This window comes from Rhipicephalus sanguineus, chromosome 4, assembly GCF_013339695.2.
Source record: "Rhipicephalus sanguineus isolate Rsan-2018 chromosome 4, BIME_Rsan_1.4, whole genome shotgun sequence".
Taxonomy (NCBI): Eukaryota; Metazoa; Arthropoda; class Arachnida; order Ixodida; family Ixodidae; genus Rhipicephalus; species Rhipicephalus sanguineus.
Window position 1 is genome coordinate 42,246,775 of NC_051179.1, and position 16,442 is coordinate 42,263,216.

General features: G+C 48.8%; 1 protein-coding gene across 1 annotated transcript in view; it reads right to left on the reverse strand.

Annotated features, from left to right (window-relative positions):
- Positions 1-5,893: 5,893 nt before the first annotated feature.
- LOC119391156 (phospholipid-transporting ATPase ABCA7) overlaps positions 5,894-16,442 on the reverse strand; it is a gene marked incomplete at its 5' end in the record, with an annotated part of 35,836 nt that continues 25,287 nt past the window's right edge. Inside the window, 6 exons of the mRNA XM_049415168.1 lie at positions 5,894-6,341; positions 9,774-9,987; positions 10,559-10,732; positions 11,264-11,495; positions 12,297-12,788; positions 15,374-15,616. Of these exons, the coding sequence (XP_049271125.1) occupies positions 5,997-6,341; positions 9,774-9,987; positions 10,559-10,732; positions 11,264-11,495; positions 12,297-12,788; positions 15,374-15,616 (1,700 nt within the window). The remainder of the gene's footprint in view (positions 6,342-9,773; positions 9,988-10,558; positions 10,733-11,263; positions 11,496-12,296; positions 12,789-15,373; positions 15,617-16,442) is intronic.

Below are 16,442 nucleotides of genomic sequence, written 5' to 3' on the forward strand. Positions count from 1 at the left end.
ACAACTTTGAACTTCGTAGTGTCTTTTCTCGAGCACTCTTGGATGTTAGTTTCGCACGTGAACTAAGTTTGTGCACTAAGTGAACGTATTCAGTTATCGCAATGGCCGCCTGGTTTTGCTAAAACATAAATGCGGATGTCTACCGAGAATGTATTTCCTATTATGACGCCGTCTTGCGGAAATTAATATGCCTTTACATGTAGCGTTTCGTCGTTCGTGACAAAATAAAATTTAAATAATGGTTTGTTGTAATTATTGTCAATTTTCGTAACAAAGTTGACCGTCACAATTCAATGAAACCGTGCAGCTAGTTGCAAATCAAGTTTTTTTTCCTTTTCAATTTTCATTCTCAATTTGTGAAAATTAAAGCTGATGTCTGATACAGCATACGAAGGGTAATATGAAAGGATAAAACATAACGGTGAGGTGTGTGTGTGCGTAATGAGGGGGGGGGGTGTCTCTTTGAAAGACCTTATTTGAATTGTAATTGTAATAGGGTTAAAGGCTCGTTCACACCGAAGGCGGAACGGCCAAAGCGGACGAGCGGAAAGCGGGGGAAACCTCCTCTCCAAGCGTCGAAAGCGGGCGGAAAACGAGGCGGCGAGCCGGATTGCTCGGGGACTTCGTCCGCCGAATGGCTCCGCTTTGCCGCAGCCAATCAGAACGCCATGCGACAGTGGCGCTCGTGTATAAACATCCGGTTATTGAGCCGGAAATGGTGCCAGATAAGCGCATGCAATATTTTTAGACTGAGCGCAGGCGGCTCATGTAGAGCTCAGGTGGCGAGGGTCGACAAGCAGTACCACGTGATGGCAACATGTTCCCAAAAGTGCGTGATGCCCCGCCTCCTCGGCCGCGCGGGCAGCCAGGCGAGCCCTGCGGTCTGAACAGGTAAACGCGGATTTTCAACGCGGAAAAATCCGCTTCGCCGCTTTGGCCGCTCCGCCTTCGGTGTGGGCGAGCCTTGAAGCGACCCTGCAACACTTTTAAAAAGAAGCATTTCTTAGCGAACCTTTGACACTTTGAGCGTTTCTATCTATCTATCTATCTATCTATCTATCTATCTATCTATCTATCTATCTATCTATCTATCTATCTATATATCGATTCTATCTATCATATCTATCTATCTATCTATCTATCTATCTATCTATCTATCTATCTATCTATCTATCTATCTATCTATCTACTACTATCTATCTATCCTATCTATCTATCTATCTATCTATCTATCTATCTATCTATCTATCTATCTATCTATCTATCTATCTATCTATCTTATCTATCTATCTATCTATCTATCTATCTATCTTCTATCTATCTATCTATCTATCTAGCTATCTACTTCATCTAGCTATTCTATCTATCTATCATCTATCTATCTATCCTATCTATCTATCTATCTATCGATCTATCGATCTATCTATCTATCTATCTATCCTCTATCTATCTATCTATCTATCTATCTATCTATCTATCTATCTATCTATCTATCTATTCTATCTATCTATTCTATCTATCTTCTATCTATCTATCTATCTATCTATCAGCCTGCGTATGCGTGCTCTCATGATCTATCTATCTATCTATCAGCCTGCGTATGCGTGCTCTCATGATCGCCTCCTTAACTTGGTGTAGACCAAAATTGGCATGGGAAGGTAAGCGGATGTGACAAATATGGCATTCGGGTCACGACATGAATAACGTGAAAATCCTGTCGCGTACCTCGTCAAACCCTTTCCTCCAGACACGTGTGGCACATACCCGTTTACCACGGGCCGCGGTGTACGGGTATGCGCCAGAGGTGATTGACAGTTTATATCTACCCAGGAACGGCGAGAACCAGGGTTGCCAATGGTGGCTACTTTTCGCCAAATTGGCGAATTTGAGAGGCCCGGGGCGACCTAAAATTATGAATGGCGACATGGCGAATTTTTGGCGATTTTCGGCTTAGGTCTCCACTGAGTAATGCATCCTAAGTTCAGTGTCTTTCCAATGAATGAGCGGCAACATTGCCGGTATTTTTCTTGGTTTTAGAGCCACGAGTAGAACGTGCACATTACGCGTCATTCGGTATGTCCGTCCTGTAACTCGTGTGTATCTCCTCAATTCATCTAAATGCAGCAGGTACTCGAATGTCCCCCAGCGACATTTTAGCAAAATGTAAGTCAGCGGACTGCCTCGCAAACCGCGATGGGGCAGTGTTTGACTATAAGTATATAGCTTTAGGTGCTTTAAGCTTCTCTAAAGTTTTGCTTCTGAAGGGGCTAGACGACGGGTTGGCCGCGTGTTCCGACCATTTGTTCCGCCAAAGCTCCAACTGTTCTGAATAGCTTGGCGACTTATTCACTGTTGCAGTACCCCCAGTTTAGCTTTTTTATCGAGGCATTTTCCACTGTTATCGGTGAGCGTGTGCAATGAAAGCAATTGCTATAAACATTCTACATTGTCTACCTGTTCGTTATTAACGCATCGGATTGACACGTGTAGATATAAGTGACTATAAGAAAGGGTCAGTGGCGTCCTTTATCATATCAGTTCACACTTAAAAAGTGTAAGTCTCACTAATGATCGGTTCCTGGAAGAATTCTGTCGTGTTACCGCCAATGAACCTTTTAATCCTTTTAATTCATATAAGGGTACGTAAAGCTGTCTACAAACAGCGCTTTCACGGTTTTCGCCCAAGGTTCACCACACTTTTACCTTTGAAACGAGCCGACAGGGATGGAAGGATATCATGAGCGCATCATTCATTCACCCTTGCGCCACCACGCACATCTTGCGGCTAGTCGGAGAAGCAGCACCATGCACTCCCATGGTGAAGCGGGCGATACAACTGGTATTGAGAAACGTCAATATAATTTAAGGGTCTTGGATGGTACTGTATTCTACGGGGCTATACGTGAGTGGAAAGTTTTATTACTATGTATGCCGCACATATCTAGGAACGCGACTTTTTTGGCGAAATTTGTAAAAAAAATGGCGACTTTTGGCGACTTTTTGCTCGTCGTTTGGCGACATTTACTCGAAAGTCAGTGGCAACCCTGGCGAGAACAGACATTGGTAATTTGAATGCCAGAGCTTTAAGAGAAACCGACATCGTTAGCGTTGACCCGACGAATGGAAATAATAAAAATCAGGATTCCAGCAGAAATCGAACCCGAACATTCTACGTGACAGTCATGTATTCAACCACAGAGCCACGCCAGGTCTATAAACTGGTTTGGAAAAACAGCCTATGCAGGCGTAACGTCGGTGCAACGTCAATTGTGGTTATGGTGCTGGCTATCTAATTTTACAGGGAAGCAATAAACACTACATATGTACTTCTATACGATACAGACGTCATATCAGATTAACGTCTGTGGTTCCAGTGTTGGCTCTGCTGTCATAGCAGTCTAATAATCATCACATTTTTATTCCCATGATTCAGCAAGCTATATCGAAGCATCGCTCGACCCCGGAAAAATATATAAATGAATGTTACGTATGATATTCACATGACTGCACCATAAAGTGCGCTTAGTTTCGATAATACTGACGTATGTAATCTAGCGTGAGGGCTTACGTTACGTCGCACCATAAGTTGCCCTTTAAACGCCAGTGTTGTCCACGTGCGTGGTAAGCCTACGATGTGCACACAGCTACTACACTTACAAAAACACGTCGATCCACCTCGTAACGCTTGGTTCAAAGCCATAAAATACAGCATAGAAGTACTCGCTGACTGCTTCGCATGAAACCGATTCCCACAACGCGTGGGATCTGCCGAAGTTTTTCAGCATGGTCAGAAAACGCTGCCGATCGGTAGTCGAGGCTCCCGAGAACACGTTAGCATAGCGCAGCACGCGTCCTGGGATTTACAATGAATTCTCAAAGTCGGCTAAAAATCGCTTCCTCTTCTCTCGACAAATGATGCTATTGACTCAAAATCACTGCGTCACTGACAAGTTCCACGCCATTGGCCGATTTGAACATGGCGCGCTCGGTAGTTACTACGGCCGCCGCGGAAGGCCGTCACTTGCTCCCGCACGCGCGCGATCGCACTGAAAGTACGCCGTGCCTTCGAAGGAAAAAAATCGCAGCATATCCACGGAGTGAATGATGATGGGTGGGCGAAGCTGCGGAGGTTCATCGGTAAACCGTGAACCTTCTGTGAATTCTGCCCAGTACGTCATCACCGACGTGAGATCGGGCGCGTTTATACTAAAGGTTCGATGAGAGTTATGACGACTTGCAGCTCACTTTAATTTTTTACATGTACGCTGTGAATTTTCATTGTTTAGAAAACCATTGCTTTAGAAAACATCTGGCGTCTTTCGTTCAGCAGCTGGCGTCTTTTCATTTTGCTTTTAGAAAACATCTGGCGTCTTTTGTTGGTTTATTTCATCAATCAACGGCGTTTTGAACAAAATTTTTATTGTTTAATCACGCACAGGAGAAATCTCACCAGGCACTACCTTGGAGGTAAACAATGGCTGCTAATAAGAATGAGAGACAGAAGAAGTCGGCTTTTAGCTAACACTTACACTTCTACTTCTACTAACGTTTCCTACTGGAACATGCCAATGGCTGCTAATGGGGAATGAGAGACAGAAGAATTCGGCTTTTAGTTAACGCGCACGCTGCGAATTTTTTATTGTTCAACAACGCACAGGAGAAATCTCCCACCGGCACCACCTTGGAGGTCAAGATCTGGTACTAGCGTTAAGACTGGTTACGCACTACGACGGAGACGAACGGGTGCCGCTTTAAGGAGCTTCGCCCCTAAAAAAGAAAAGTGCTCAAGGTCACGAGGAGCGCGTGACTTGCCTTTTTTCCCCGTGCCATCCCTCCTGCTTAGCTTCCAGCGCTTTCGTCAGGACGAGAGAAGAGAGAAAGCAATTACAGAGTGCGACAAAACTGCGCTCGTACTGGACGGATTCTAAAAAAATCCACAGCATATCCACGGGGTGAATGAGTGGGGCGAAGCTCCGGAGGAAATCATCGGTAAACCGTGAATACTCCGTGCGAAAGTGAAAGGGTGAAAGCGCGCCAACAGCGAGCGGATTTTATTACAACGGTCCCCCTAGCGTACGTCGCCGCACTAAATCGAACGATTGCCTTCCACCAATGACACGCGCCATATGCGAATCTTCCGTGAATTCTGCCCAGTACATCATTAACGACGCGAGATCGGGCGCGTTTATACTAAAGGGTCGATGAGAGTGATGGCGACTTGCAGCTCACTTTAATTTTACATGTACGCTGTGAATTTTTATTGTTTAATCACGCACAGGAGAAATCTCACACATGTACTACCTTGGAGGTCAAAATCCAGTGCCTATATATACGGTGGTCAGTGAACGGTTGTGCAGCGCGAGCAGTCGGTTTTTAAGCTCCTTTAAGCTCCTTTTAAGCTCCTATAATGAAGCCATTCCATGGCTACATGGAAAAGTGTTGCAGGACTCCTTTAAGGAAAGCACGAATGTGGAAAATATACACAAAAGGACACCCTTCCCAAATTGCAAAGAAAAAAAAATTAGTGATATTTTTTTCATATTTCGCCTTACCTTGTGCCCTTAAATCGGTTGCGAAACTCGGCGCATGTTCGTGAGCACCTGAATGTTCCGTTTTCTTCACTTCCGATCAAAAATTAAATTCACGGCTGAGACAAACACACGGAAGGGATTTATTGAACAAACCGAGTGACGAAGCAAAAAATATAATTGAAGGAGTTGTACGCGTGCCGTCAAACCGAAGCACAGCGCGCCATCATGGCGAACTGCTCGGACCGATGTCCATGACTGAGCAAAATTGTGTTTTCGAGAATATGCAACGGCTTATATTTGCTAGAACACACAAATGGCAAATGTAATTGGCCGATCAGTATGTAAATATAATGGGCCGATCAGTAAACGATGGCTTCGCCTTAGTGAACGGATAAATGAGAACACGCAGGGAGACCTGCAGGATGTTGTTTTTGCTGTAATATTGGCGTTAAAACTGCCGCCGCGCTAGCTCGCTCCCGCAGCAGATGCGGTCGCCGAGCTTGCGGCCGCCGAACTTGCGCCCGGAGTTGCCGGAGCGCCGCCACTCGGGGGAGCTGCCGGAGCTGCGGGAGCGCCGCCACTCGGGGGGCTCGTAGGTTTGGTGCTGCCGGCGGCAGCTGGCGCTGCGTCCCCACTGGCCTTTTCGAGCTTTTCGAGCTGCGCCTGTCTCGCGAAGGCGATAAATATTTGCTCCAGGGTGTTGTCGGAGACGAACACATGCTCCAAGTCGTAGTGCCTGTCAAGAACCGCGATCTTCCGGAACAGCTCGCTCAAGGGAAGCTTGTCCTTCGTGCGGCACTCGATGCATTTCTGCGAATGATGCGAGTGACCCAGTAAATTGGTACAGTCGGCCGCAAAATAATACGGGCCACTCGAACTACAAAATTGCCGTCTGCGCCGCCTAGTGGCGAGCCGTCGGCTGTTGAGAGTATTGCTCTATCGATTGCGCGGTCAGAACTGTGCTGTTCAAAGGCGGCTCGTTCACAGCTGCGACGAGCGCTGGTCGCGCCACCATTTGCGACTTGCGACCAAAAAGCGACTCTACGCGACCGATGTTCACGCCTGCGTGCGACTTACACCCGTCGCCACAGAGAATTCACGTCTGCTCGCATTGCTATTGCCCCGCAAAATAAGCTGGCGTCCTGTTCCTGCGCACCTGATTGGTTCAGAGGTTTGCGACTGCTGTCGCCAGACTGAAAAATCGAGCAGCGAGCGACTGAGCCAATATAGTCACTTTGTGACCAACGCGGCCATTTGCGACCAGTGCTAGACAGGTGTGAACGAACCAGGGGCGTAGCTAAGGGGGGGGGGGGGGTGGGGGGGTTCAAACCCCCCGAAATTTTTCAGTTTTGCTTGCGTATATAGGCACGCACACATACAAACGCACGCACGAACATACATAAAGTATGGTTGAACCCCCCCCGAAAAAAATTTCTGGCTACGCCCCTGGAACGAACATTAAGAAGTCCGGAGAGGCCCCGTCATCAGGGGCGAAGCCAAGGGGGGGGGTTCACCCCCCCCCCCGAAATTTTTCAATTTTGCTTGCGCATATATACACGCACACATACAAACGCACGCACGAACATGCATAATGTATGGTTGAACCCCCCCCCCCCCCCGAAAAAAATTTCTGGCTACGCCCCTGCCCGTCATGGAGAGGCCCCGTCCAGATGACGGAAGCGCGGCAGCCGATCGCCTCCGCGACTAAAGAAATAGTCCCGCTCATGCACTCGGCACTGCTCTCCGAAGGCAGGGTCAGCGGCAGTCCGGCTCATGACGTCAGTGTGGAGTGCACGCCCGTTGGTGCAGGCTTGTGTACGTCCGCCTTCGAGAGGGAAATGCCGCAGACTTCTAAAATTGTATCCGACTAGCTGTGCTCTCGACAGGAGGCAGCTCGCCATTACACGCGGCGCAGACGGCAACTTCACCAGCCGTTCGCGTGAGACAGGAAAAAAAAAGGTGTAGCCAGCTCGACGCCGTGAAAGCTGTCGGAGAGCGAAGCTGTAAGCGCCCGAGTGTGGCAAGCGAGATCACGTGATGCCGTAAGACTGGCGCTAGATTTGAAATACGCGCGCTTAGACTTAAGTAGACGAAGCGAGATCACGTGACCTGCGGGCTGTCACTAGTGTGATTAATGATTACTACTACTACTACTACTACTACAACTACTACTACTACTACTACTATACTACTACTACTACTACTACTACAACTACTACTACTACTACTACTACTATACTACTACTACTACTACTACTACTACTACTACTACTACTACTACTACTACTACTACTACTACTACTACTACTACTACTACTACTACTACTACTACTACTACTACTACTACTACTACTACGACAACGACGACGGCACAGGGTAAAGACAGCTGTAAAACAAATGATCTCGTATGAATAAATACCGAATTATTAATATACCGCATTAGTTAGTGTACCGAATTTCTCGCATTAGTAAATACGTTTCACAGTACAGAAAGCACCGCTCTTGCCGTCGCGAGCAGACGCCTGGTAAGCGAGAATACGCGCAGAATGGACATGCGGGTGGCGACGCCGCTTTGAGTCTCCCGCACCATGACGTCGAGTTCGGGCGCTAAATTCAAAAACGAAACTTCGACCTCCGTTTTCTTTTCTTATAATGAAATTGAGATGGCAAAATTAATGATAGTAGAGTCCTCGAGGAATAATTTATCTCCCTAACCTGGTCTAATGTTTTAACTTTAGTGTCTCCTTAAGTATAGTAAAACGGTTGGAGGAACGGAACAATGACACGTTAGATTGTATCTGGACCATACGAAACTCGACGCTTCTTCGTGTTTATAAGACTTCGAAATGTTCGCAGTCTACAACTACAACTACAGCCATCCTTACTTCCTCACTTATACTGATAGTCTTGTCTGCCGGTGCTACGTATTTGGTACACCCTTCAGCAGGGTGCGGGGGGGGGGGGGGGGGGTCAACCAAACTTCATGTATGTTCGTGCGTGCGTTTGTATGTGTGCTTGTATATATACAAATGCAAAATTGAAAAATTTCAGAACCAACTCACCCCCCGGCTACGCCACTGAAGCCCACACAAATTGACAATACGCATGCCGTGTCGGTGAAGCAGTGCGCAGGACTATAAGACAAAGCACGACACTTGCTGCGCGTGACACTTGCTTTTGTGCGTCTCATTTCGTCCTAGTCCTGTGAACTGCTTCACCTAGACTGACAAATGCGCAATTGTTAACCGTAAATAAAAGCGATTTTCGAAGACTGACCTATGATTACTCCTCTCGGTTAGCCCTGCTCTGTTGCACATGCGCGGCCGTCGTGATATATGTTGAAGCCTTTTCCAAGAAAATTTTCAGTTGCTATAGTAAGCGCCTTGTCTTTTAAGTTTATACTGCATCCTGCAACGTTGTTCAGGCTGTAATGGACCTTATCGCTCAGTGTAAGGCGGATCCGCAGAGCCCGCCTGGACCGATATTTTGTGACTGTGCGTTCTGATCCGTTCTATATGCCAGTCTTACATCATCCACTGCTCATTGCCTACTGATTCCGTTGATAACGTGCACGCAGTCCGTCGCTATGACCACTGGCAAAGCGCGAAATCGCGCAAGGACTTCAACGTCGAGAAAGGCATCGCTACAATTAATACACCGGTCAAGAGCAGTCGTTACACAAGATTTCGACGGAAAGTCAATGCGTGCTATGCAATACATGCGGAAGGGTTTGTGTTTTGTGATAATGCTCATTTTTCTGTCACACTCGTCTTTGGCGCGCTGAAACGAGGTAGAAGTTGGCAGGAGTATTTTTTCATAGAAGGTGCTGGACAGGCCAGTACTGTTTTGCGTCGTTTCAGTGTGAAAGCATTACATGCATGCCCCATGGAACGAAAAATCCCGCGTCTGTCTGGGGAGTGGCGTTGCCGCCCGACGGTAAGAGCACTCACGTGACAAAGTGATGACGTCATCACGCACCAAAGTGATGCGTGACAATGTCACATGATATGGACGTCGAAATAGCATGGGCGTCACGCGCAGATACGACATGCTTTCGCATTCCTTGCATGCGAGGAGGCTTGGGTGCCCTGTAACTGTTTTTGTTGGACTTTTCGCGTTGTACAAACGTATCGCGGGTGGAAGTGGGAGGGCGCCATGGTAGGAGGGAGCACGTTCTCGGCATGTCACCCCCCTGGCTACGCCCATTGTGGTTAATAGCGACGATAGAAGACCAGGACGTACCCACTGCACGTCGACTAGCGTGACTCCCGGAAAGGTATCGACGATGGATTGGGTGAGTTTCTGCGGTCCGACGCTTGCGCCGTCGTACCGAATGAACTGCAGCTTGTATCCTTTGGCGAACTTGTCCTTGATGTGCTGCGGGGTTCCCAGGCACACCAGCGCGCCGTCGACCATGATGCACAAGCGGTCGCAGGCCTGCTCGCACTCATCCATACTGCGATGGATGGAGCGCACCTCGTTAATCGCGATGGACATTTCGCGTTAGGGCGGTTAATCGGGTTCGAAAGCTGGGCGCGTCGGTTTAGCATGTTCAGATGTGGAAGCCGGGAAGGCGACAGTGAGGGACAAAAATACAGGAAAGCGCCTGTAACCTGTGTATATACATGCCTTTCTTTGTGCTGGTTAACACACACACACACACACACACACACACACACACACACACACGCACACGCACACGCACACACACGCACGCACACACACACACACACACACACACACACACACACACACACACACACACACACACACACACACACACACACACACACACACACACACACACACACACACACACACACACACACACACACACACACACACACACACACACACACACACACACACACACACACACACACACACACACACACACACACACACACACACACACACACACACACACACACACGTTTACTCGCTGTGCGAATCGCTTTTGGCGCAGATTGTTCGCCATCGTTTCTTTTTCAACGTATTATAACTACTAGCGCGCGTATACTACGTACCTATGCGACGTGAGCATCATGGTGACGTGCGCGGTGCTTCTAATTCGGCCGAGTTCCCCGTGGATATGCTGCAGGCCCAGCACGTCCACGCCGGCATACGGTTCGTCCAGGAGAACCACATCGGGAAAGCCGATCATCGCCACGGCAATGGACAACTTGCGCCTGTTTCCGACACTGCACCAGCGTTTGTAGAAAAAAGATGATGCACCAATTATATCGTCAATGACGGACAGTGAACATTACACCTATAATAGAACGAGAGAAAGTTGAGAAATTTGGTAGGGATTCACCGCAAACGAAAGTAAGGCGTGCAAATACCGACGCAACAGAAGAGAACAAGAATGTATTGCGTTCTTCAGTTCTCTTGTGTCCCTGTTGCTTTAATTTTTTTATGATGAAAGTTATGGGAGAGTATTTGCACGTCTACAGCTGGGGATGATGTAACACGTAAAATCCCAGCAAGTATTATTGCCGATGACATTACACACGGGTCACATATAACTTGCGTTAAGATCGAGGTCGATCACTCGATAGTCTAGCTAACAGCCGCATTCCGAAGGGGTTCGGAAAGCGATAAGCGCGTGTGTTCATTGGCACCCTATTTTGTGCCTTTATGCACCCAGTGACACTGTTATACATTTAATAAGCAAAACGCACGCACGCGCACTGTATACATGCGCACGAAGAGCGTACGGAACGTCGTACCTATAGTAGCTGCACATCCTGGCTGCATGATCGCGGAGGTCCACGGTGTTGATCATGTTGTCGACAACCGCGGACAACTTGTCCTCGGGCACTCCGCGGAGGCGGCCGAACAGCCGGAGCGTCTCGTCAGCGTTAAGCTTTTCCAGCAGCGCTCCGACCTGAGGACAGTAGCCCAGCCTCGACTGCCACTGCGCGAAGCAGACAGCAGACCGGAATAAACTATTTTTGGGAACTCAAGCTGCGCTGACACCAGAGTAGAAAAAGACAGGACGACCGCAGACTGACTACCAATTTATTGAAATCACACAAACGTTCCTCCTGCAACTATGCGCAGTAACTGTCATGACCGCGTGGCGATAGTACACACCCCCACCACGGTGCATATCCACCCTAGAAAGAACAAAAAGGGAAATCTTGGCTAGTTGGTTATAGTTCATTTTCGATCAGCTTACAGCGCAAGAAAAGACGAGGACGCAGATCAAGGATGTGACGACATGAAAATCAAGCTCGCTCTTGAAGAGATGCACAGACGGTTCGCTAACGCACCTATCTGCGCCATGTCTCGCAATCCCATGATGCTTCCAAGATTTCACGTACCCTTTGGTCCTTCACTCACCCTAACACCTTCGTTCTGCTAGAATGTACTAGAACAGGGGAGTGCTCGGAACGAGCTTCGAAAAGTGAAGCCCAAACAGGGTCAATCCGCTTGTAGCGCTGCGATCGGTAGTCTGCAATGTGTCGTCGTCTAAGAGTTGCGCGCGGCTCCGCCGAAGTGGTGCAGGTGTAGAATGCCCGCTTCCCACTCAAAAGGCCCGGGTTCGAATCGCAGATGTAGATGGTGGGTTTTTATTGTTAGTGTCACCTTTTATAGCTGTGTTGGTTTTCCTTTGTTTCTTCAAACGTGTGGCGGCGCGCAGGGAGCCTTCTGTAAAAAGGTGTACAGGGTCCCCCAAGCCATGGGCGGGTCCTCCGGCCTTTTTGCGTTCTATTGCACTATCATTGCGTTATTTTGTTCTCCCGCCGGTCCTTGTACTCACCTTGCGACCGTCTCGAGTCAGGACCGAGTCCTTCATGTAGGCGTCGCCGTAGGTCAGTCGTAGGAGGCCCGCCAGCATTCTGAAGGTGGTCGTCTTGCCGGCACCGTTGACGCCCAGCAGACCGAAGCATTCCGCGGGCTTCAGGGTGAACGACAGCCCGCTCACCGCGTGCACGTTACCGAACACCTTGCGCAGTTCTTGGACCACGAGCGCGTTGCTGCCATCCCCGAAGCGCTGCTGCCCGCAAATGTTCGCGACGGCGGCCCTCTCAGCGGCCACGTCGCTGTCCTCGGGACTGTTGGTCGTGCTCGCGGGCGGCGTCGACTGCTCGCGACCGTGTTGAGACCAACCCGAGGCCCGGTACAGCAGGTAGGCGAACAGCAAGATGCCCATGACGAGCATCACGAGAACGTCCCGAAGGATCCCGTACGGTGAGAACGAGAGCGCCACGGGCTCGGTCCACGCCTCGCTGGTCTTCTTGGCGAGTACTGCGACCGATGAAGAAGCCGCGAGGTTGTTTGAATCGGGTATATCGCTTTGAACACGCATTATGATCGACTATCTATAAAATGCGTGAGACATCATAGACTGGCCAGAATTCGCTATCCCCTGGCGCACGAATCGCTAACAGGAGCTGGTGCGGAGGCATCTCTAAACGGGCTCCTTTACAATCCCAATTCAGTACTCCCATAGATATCGTAAAGCGATGAAAAATCCTTGTAAGGCGGGGCGTCGCCGGAGCCAACGTTTCGACAAGCGGTCTCGTCTTCTTCAAGACTGCAACTTTAAAGGGCCACTAAAGAGAAACAATGAATCGGTTTTGATCGATAAATTGTGCTCCGAGAACTCCTAGTGTCGTTAATTTCGCCATCATAGGTTTATTAATATAGGAGAAAATCAAGTTCAGAGTTTCATTTTTCAATTTCGCGCCGAAATCTCCCGCGTGACGTCACGGATTTCTAAGTGTATTTATCGTATTTTGGCGCCATTGGCTCAACAAAATTACCCCAAACTTGGTATGTTTAAGTCTATGGCCCCCTCAGAGCACAATGTACTTCATTTTTACCGATCAGGAACTACGTGGTAGGCGCCGTCAAATTTCGAAATGGCGTCGCCACCCACATTTTGTTTTTGCGCGTTTTCTCGCAGCAAGCGTGGTGTTTTTGGTATCGTGAAAGAGTACTTTACTAAGAGAAAATTCGTTTTTCTCATTAGTGTCCCTTTAAAAACAGTTGTAGCCTTTAACCGCTGGTCATTAAGAGTGACAGACTGGATTCTGAGAGAAGGCAAACGCGCGAGGGGGAGATAGATAGTTAGGTGGGCAGATGAGATTTAAGAAGTTTGCGGGTATTACGTGGCAGCAGCAAGCACAGGACCGGGTTGATTGTGCGGAACATGGGAGAGGCCTTTTCCCTGGGAAGAGGCGTAGTCAGACTGATGATGATGATGATTATGATGCAGCCTTGAAGAATACAAATACCGCTTGTCGAAACCTTGGCTCCAGAAGCGACACCCAGTGTTCCAAGGATTTTTCATCGTTTCAAGATTCCATTTTCCCCCGAGCTTCTACCTGAGCTTCTACCGCTACTTTTACACGTCACTGCAAGCTGTACCGAGCCCCCCGGGCCGACGTCTTTCATATCCTATGGGGCTGTCCCAGTATACGCATCCATGGGTAGCCCACAGTGCTTGCAAATTACCACGACGCAGCAGTGGGAGGCCCACACTGCTCAGCTCCGACCCAGACGAGCAGGTCAGGATCAATGTGAGAGGAGGGGAGGGGGATGGGCAGAGGCAGCCCCCAAAGAGCAGGAGCTCCTGCCCGACTAGCCGTCGTCGCCTCTCGCAATTGAAGAAGTCATGATCAATGCTTTCCAGTAAAAGTGTTGTCCACCGTCTTACATAATTTGATGCCAAGGTTCTGGAAGGCAAGTGTGAGTGTTAGAATAAGCTATTGTGTATATTAGAGCAATTAATGGTAATCACAACGCAAATACTTATCTAGTAAATGTACTGTCACTCACGCTATATTTCTTCATAAACAGAATTCAACGACCCACTCAAATCACATGCGATATTTATCTGTGCGAAGAAGAAAATCCCGTCTCTCCCAAAATTTGAGGGAAGTCACCGCTCTTTAACTCAGTTATTTAAGGAAAAACGTCGGTGAATCGAGTTTGGTGGCCAAGTTAGTTCGTTAATTCGGGTTGATGACAACATTGAACCCTATGGGTGCCTGCAGGGGAATTAAAATTTCTTCGTTACACTGGGCACTTTGTAAAAGCGGGTTTCGTTAGATCGAGTTTCAACTGTACTGTCATACTGATGTGAAACTGTTACAGATCAACGCGTAACACTATTATAAGTTATGGCGCGTTGTCAAAAGTGTTAAATGCATGGCCTTTTTAACAGCGGAGCTGTTTAAGCCGGCCGTTCCTATGCAAGGCGTTCGCAGAAACTCTCCTAGCTATGACGTCACTACGCGTTGCCTAGCAACCACCTGGCACATCTGCGCCTGGCTTCGCCGAGCTTCGCACAGGTGTCTAGCCATGACGTCCCCTAACGCAACCGCTTCTCCCAGCGTTGCCGAGCCGTGACTATGCTCCTCTAGCTGTGCCGAGCCGTCACTCCTCTTCTTCCAGCTGTGCCGAGCCGTGACATCACTCCGCTTCTCCTAGCCGTGTCGATCGTGCCCAGCCGAGCTCCCGCAGTGCCTTTGCAATGCCTGGCTAAACTCTGCCGAAACTATAGATATATGCAATACCTAGCTGAGTCCTGCAAGACCTCGCATTACCCACCTAAAACTTTGCAACACTGCGAAAAATCTTAGCAATACCCGGCTAAAAATTTGTAGTAGTGGGCTTCGCATCATCTCATCGCATCAGCTAGGTAAACTTCGTAACACCAGCAAAACTTAGCTAACTAAACCTATGATATTTAGCGAAATATAGGAAAAGCTAGGTCGACTCCCAGCTCTGCTGTTCCCCAGCCTTTCACCACTATTGCAGCTGCCCACAGTTCTTTTTTTTTTGCGCGCAAAAGCGTACAGATGATGGTGGTTACGCGCACTTACTGTCGCAGCAGTGCTTTATCGTTTCACCGAGATACCGCGTGTGGTTGCAGAACTGGAAGTGCTTGAGTTTCAGCTGCTTCTTGCTCCGGAGGTAGTCGCACATGGCCACCTCGTACTTCAGGTTCACCGCTCGCACCGTGGTCGCCGACACAGCGAACGGCGGGAAGAACACGAACGGCAGTCGCATAAAATCGCCTCCGGAATTGAACGCCGCCATCAGGTATCCGCCGATTACGCCCGGACCTGCGTGCAGCGGAGATCGTGAAGGGCTCTGTATGTTTCAGCCGGCGCTTCCCCAAGAGGCGAGTGGGACAGCTAGCGGTAACATGCTATAGTGGTTGTTCATCAGCGAGGCACACGGTAAAAATATGGCGCTCCCACAAATCTCTTTAGGGGAAGACGCAATGGACCTCCGTAGCATTCAAACGGGAGTATATCCAAATTTACTATGATTGCACAAAATTTTCCACCGTTGCATTATTGCGATTTCCCGTGGTGTCGCGACTTCCCACTGACCCTCTATCACATCTCATGGGGTTGTAGTAAAAGACGAGATAGGCATAGTCCATCACATGTAGGATAAGTTCCTCACAGGAGAGAGAACAACTTTATTAAAAATAAACGAACCCCAGTCCGGGTTTCCTTTAGGGTCGCAGGTTTTAGATTGGTAGGTATGTGTTTAAGGCTCTCGCCCATGGCTGCACGGCCACCCGGACAATCCCATAGAACGTGAGCGTTATCCGGGTAGCCACCGCATGCCACGCAGGTAGGAGACCCGTCCTTGCCTTGTATGTAGTGTTGAATGTGGGGTGTCATACAAGAGTGAGTTTGGGCACGCCTCACCAGGGCTGCCTCGCGTCTCGTCATGAAGTGAGGTGCAGGATTGCTCTTTGGAGCAGTGGGAGGCCCTCCTCGCTAGCTCGGACCCGGAAGTGCTACTAGCGCTTCTGGGCCACGTCCGGCTGGTGGCGCAAGCCAGTGGAGCCCTGGACATGGGGCACCACCCATCTAGCTCCTAAATCCCTTCCTTCCCTTTCCCTCAATAATAAAAATTATTATTAGTCTACAG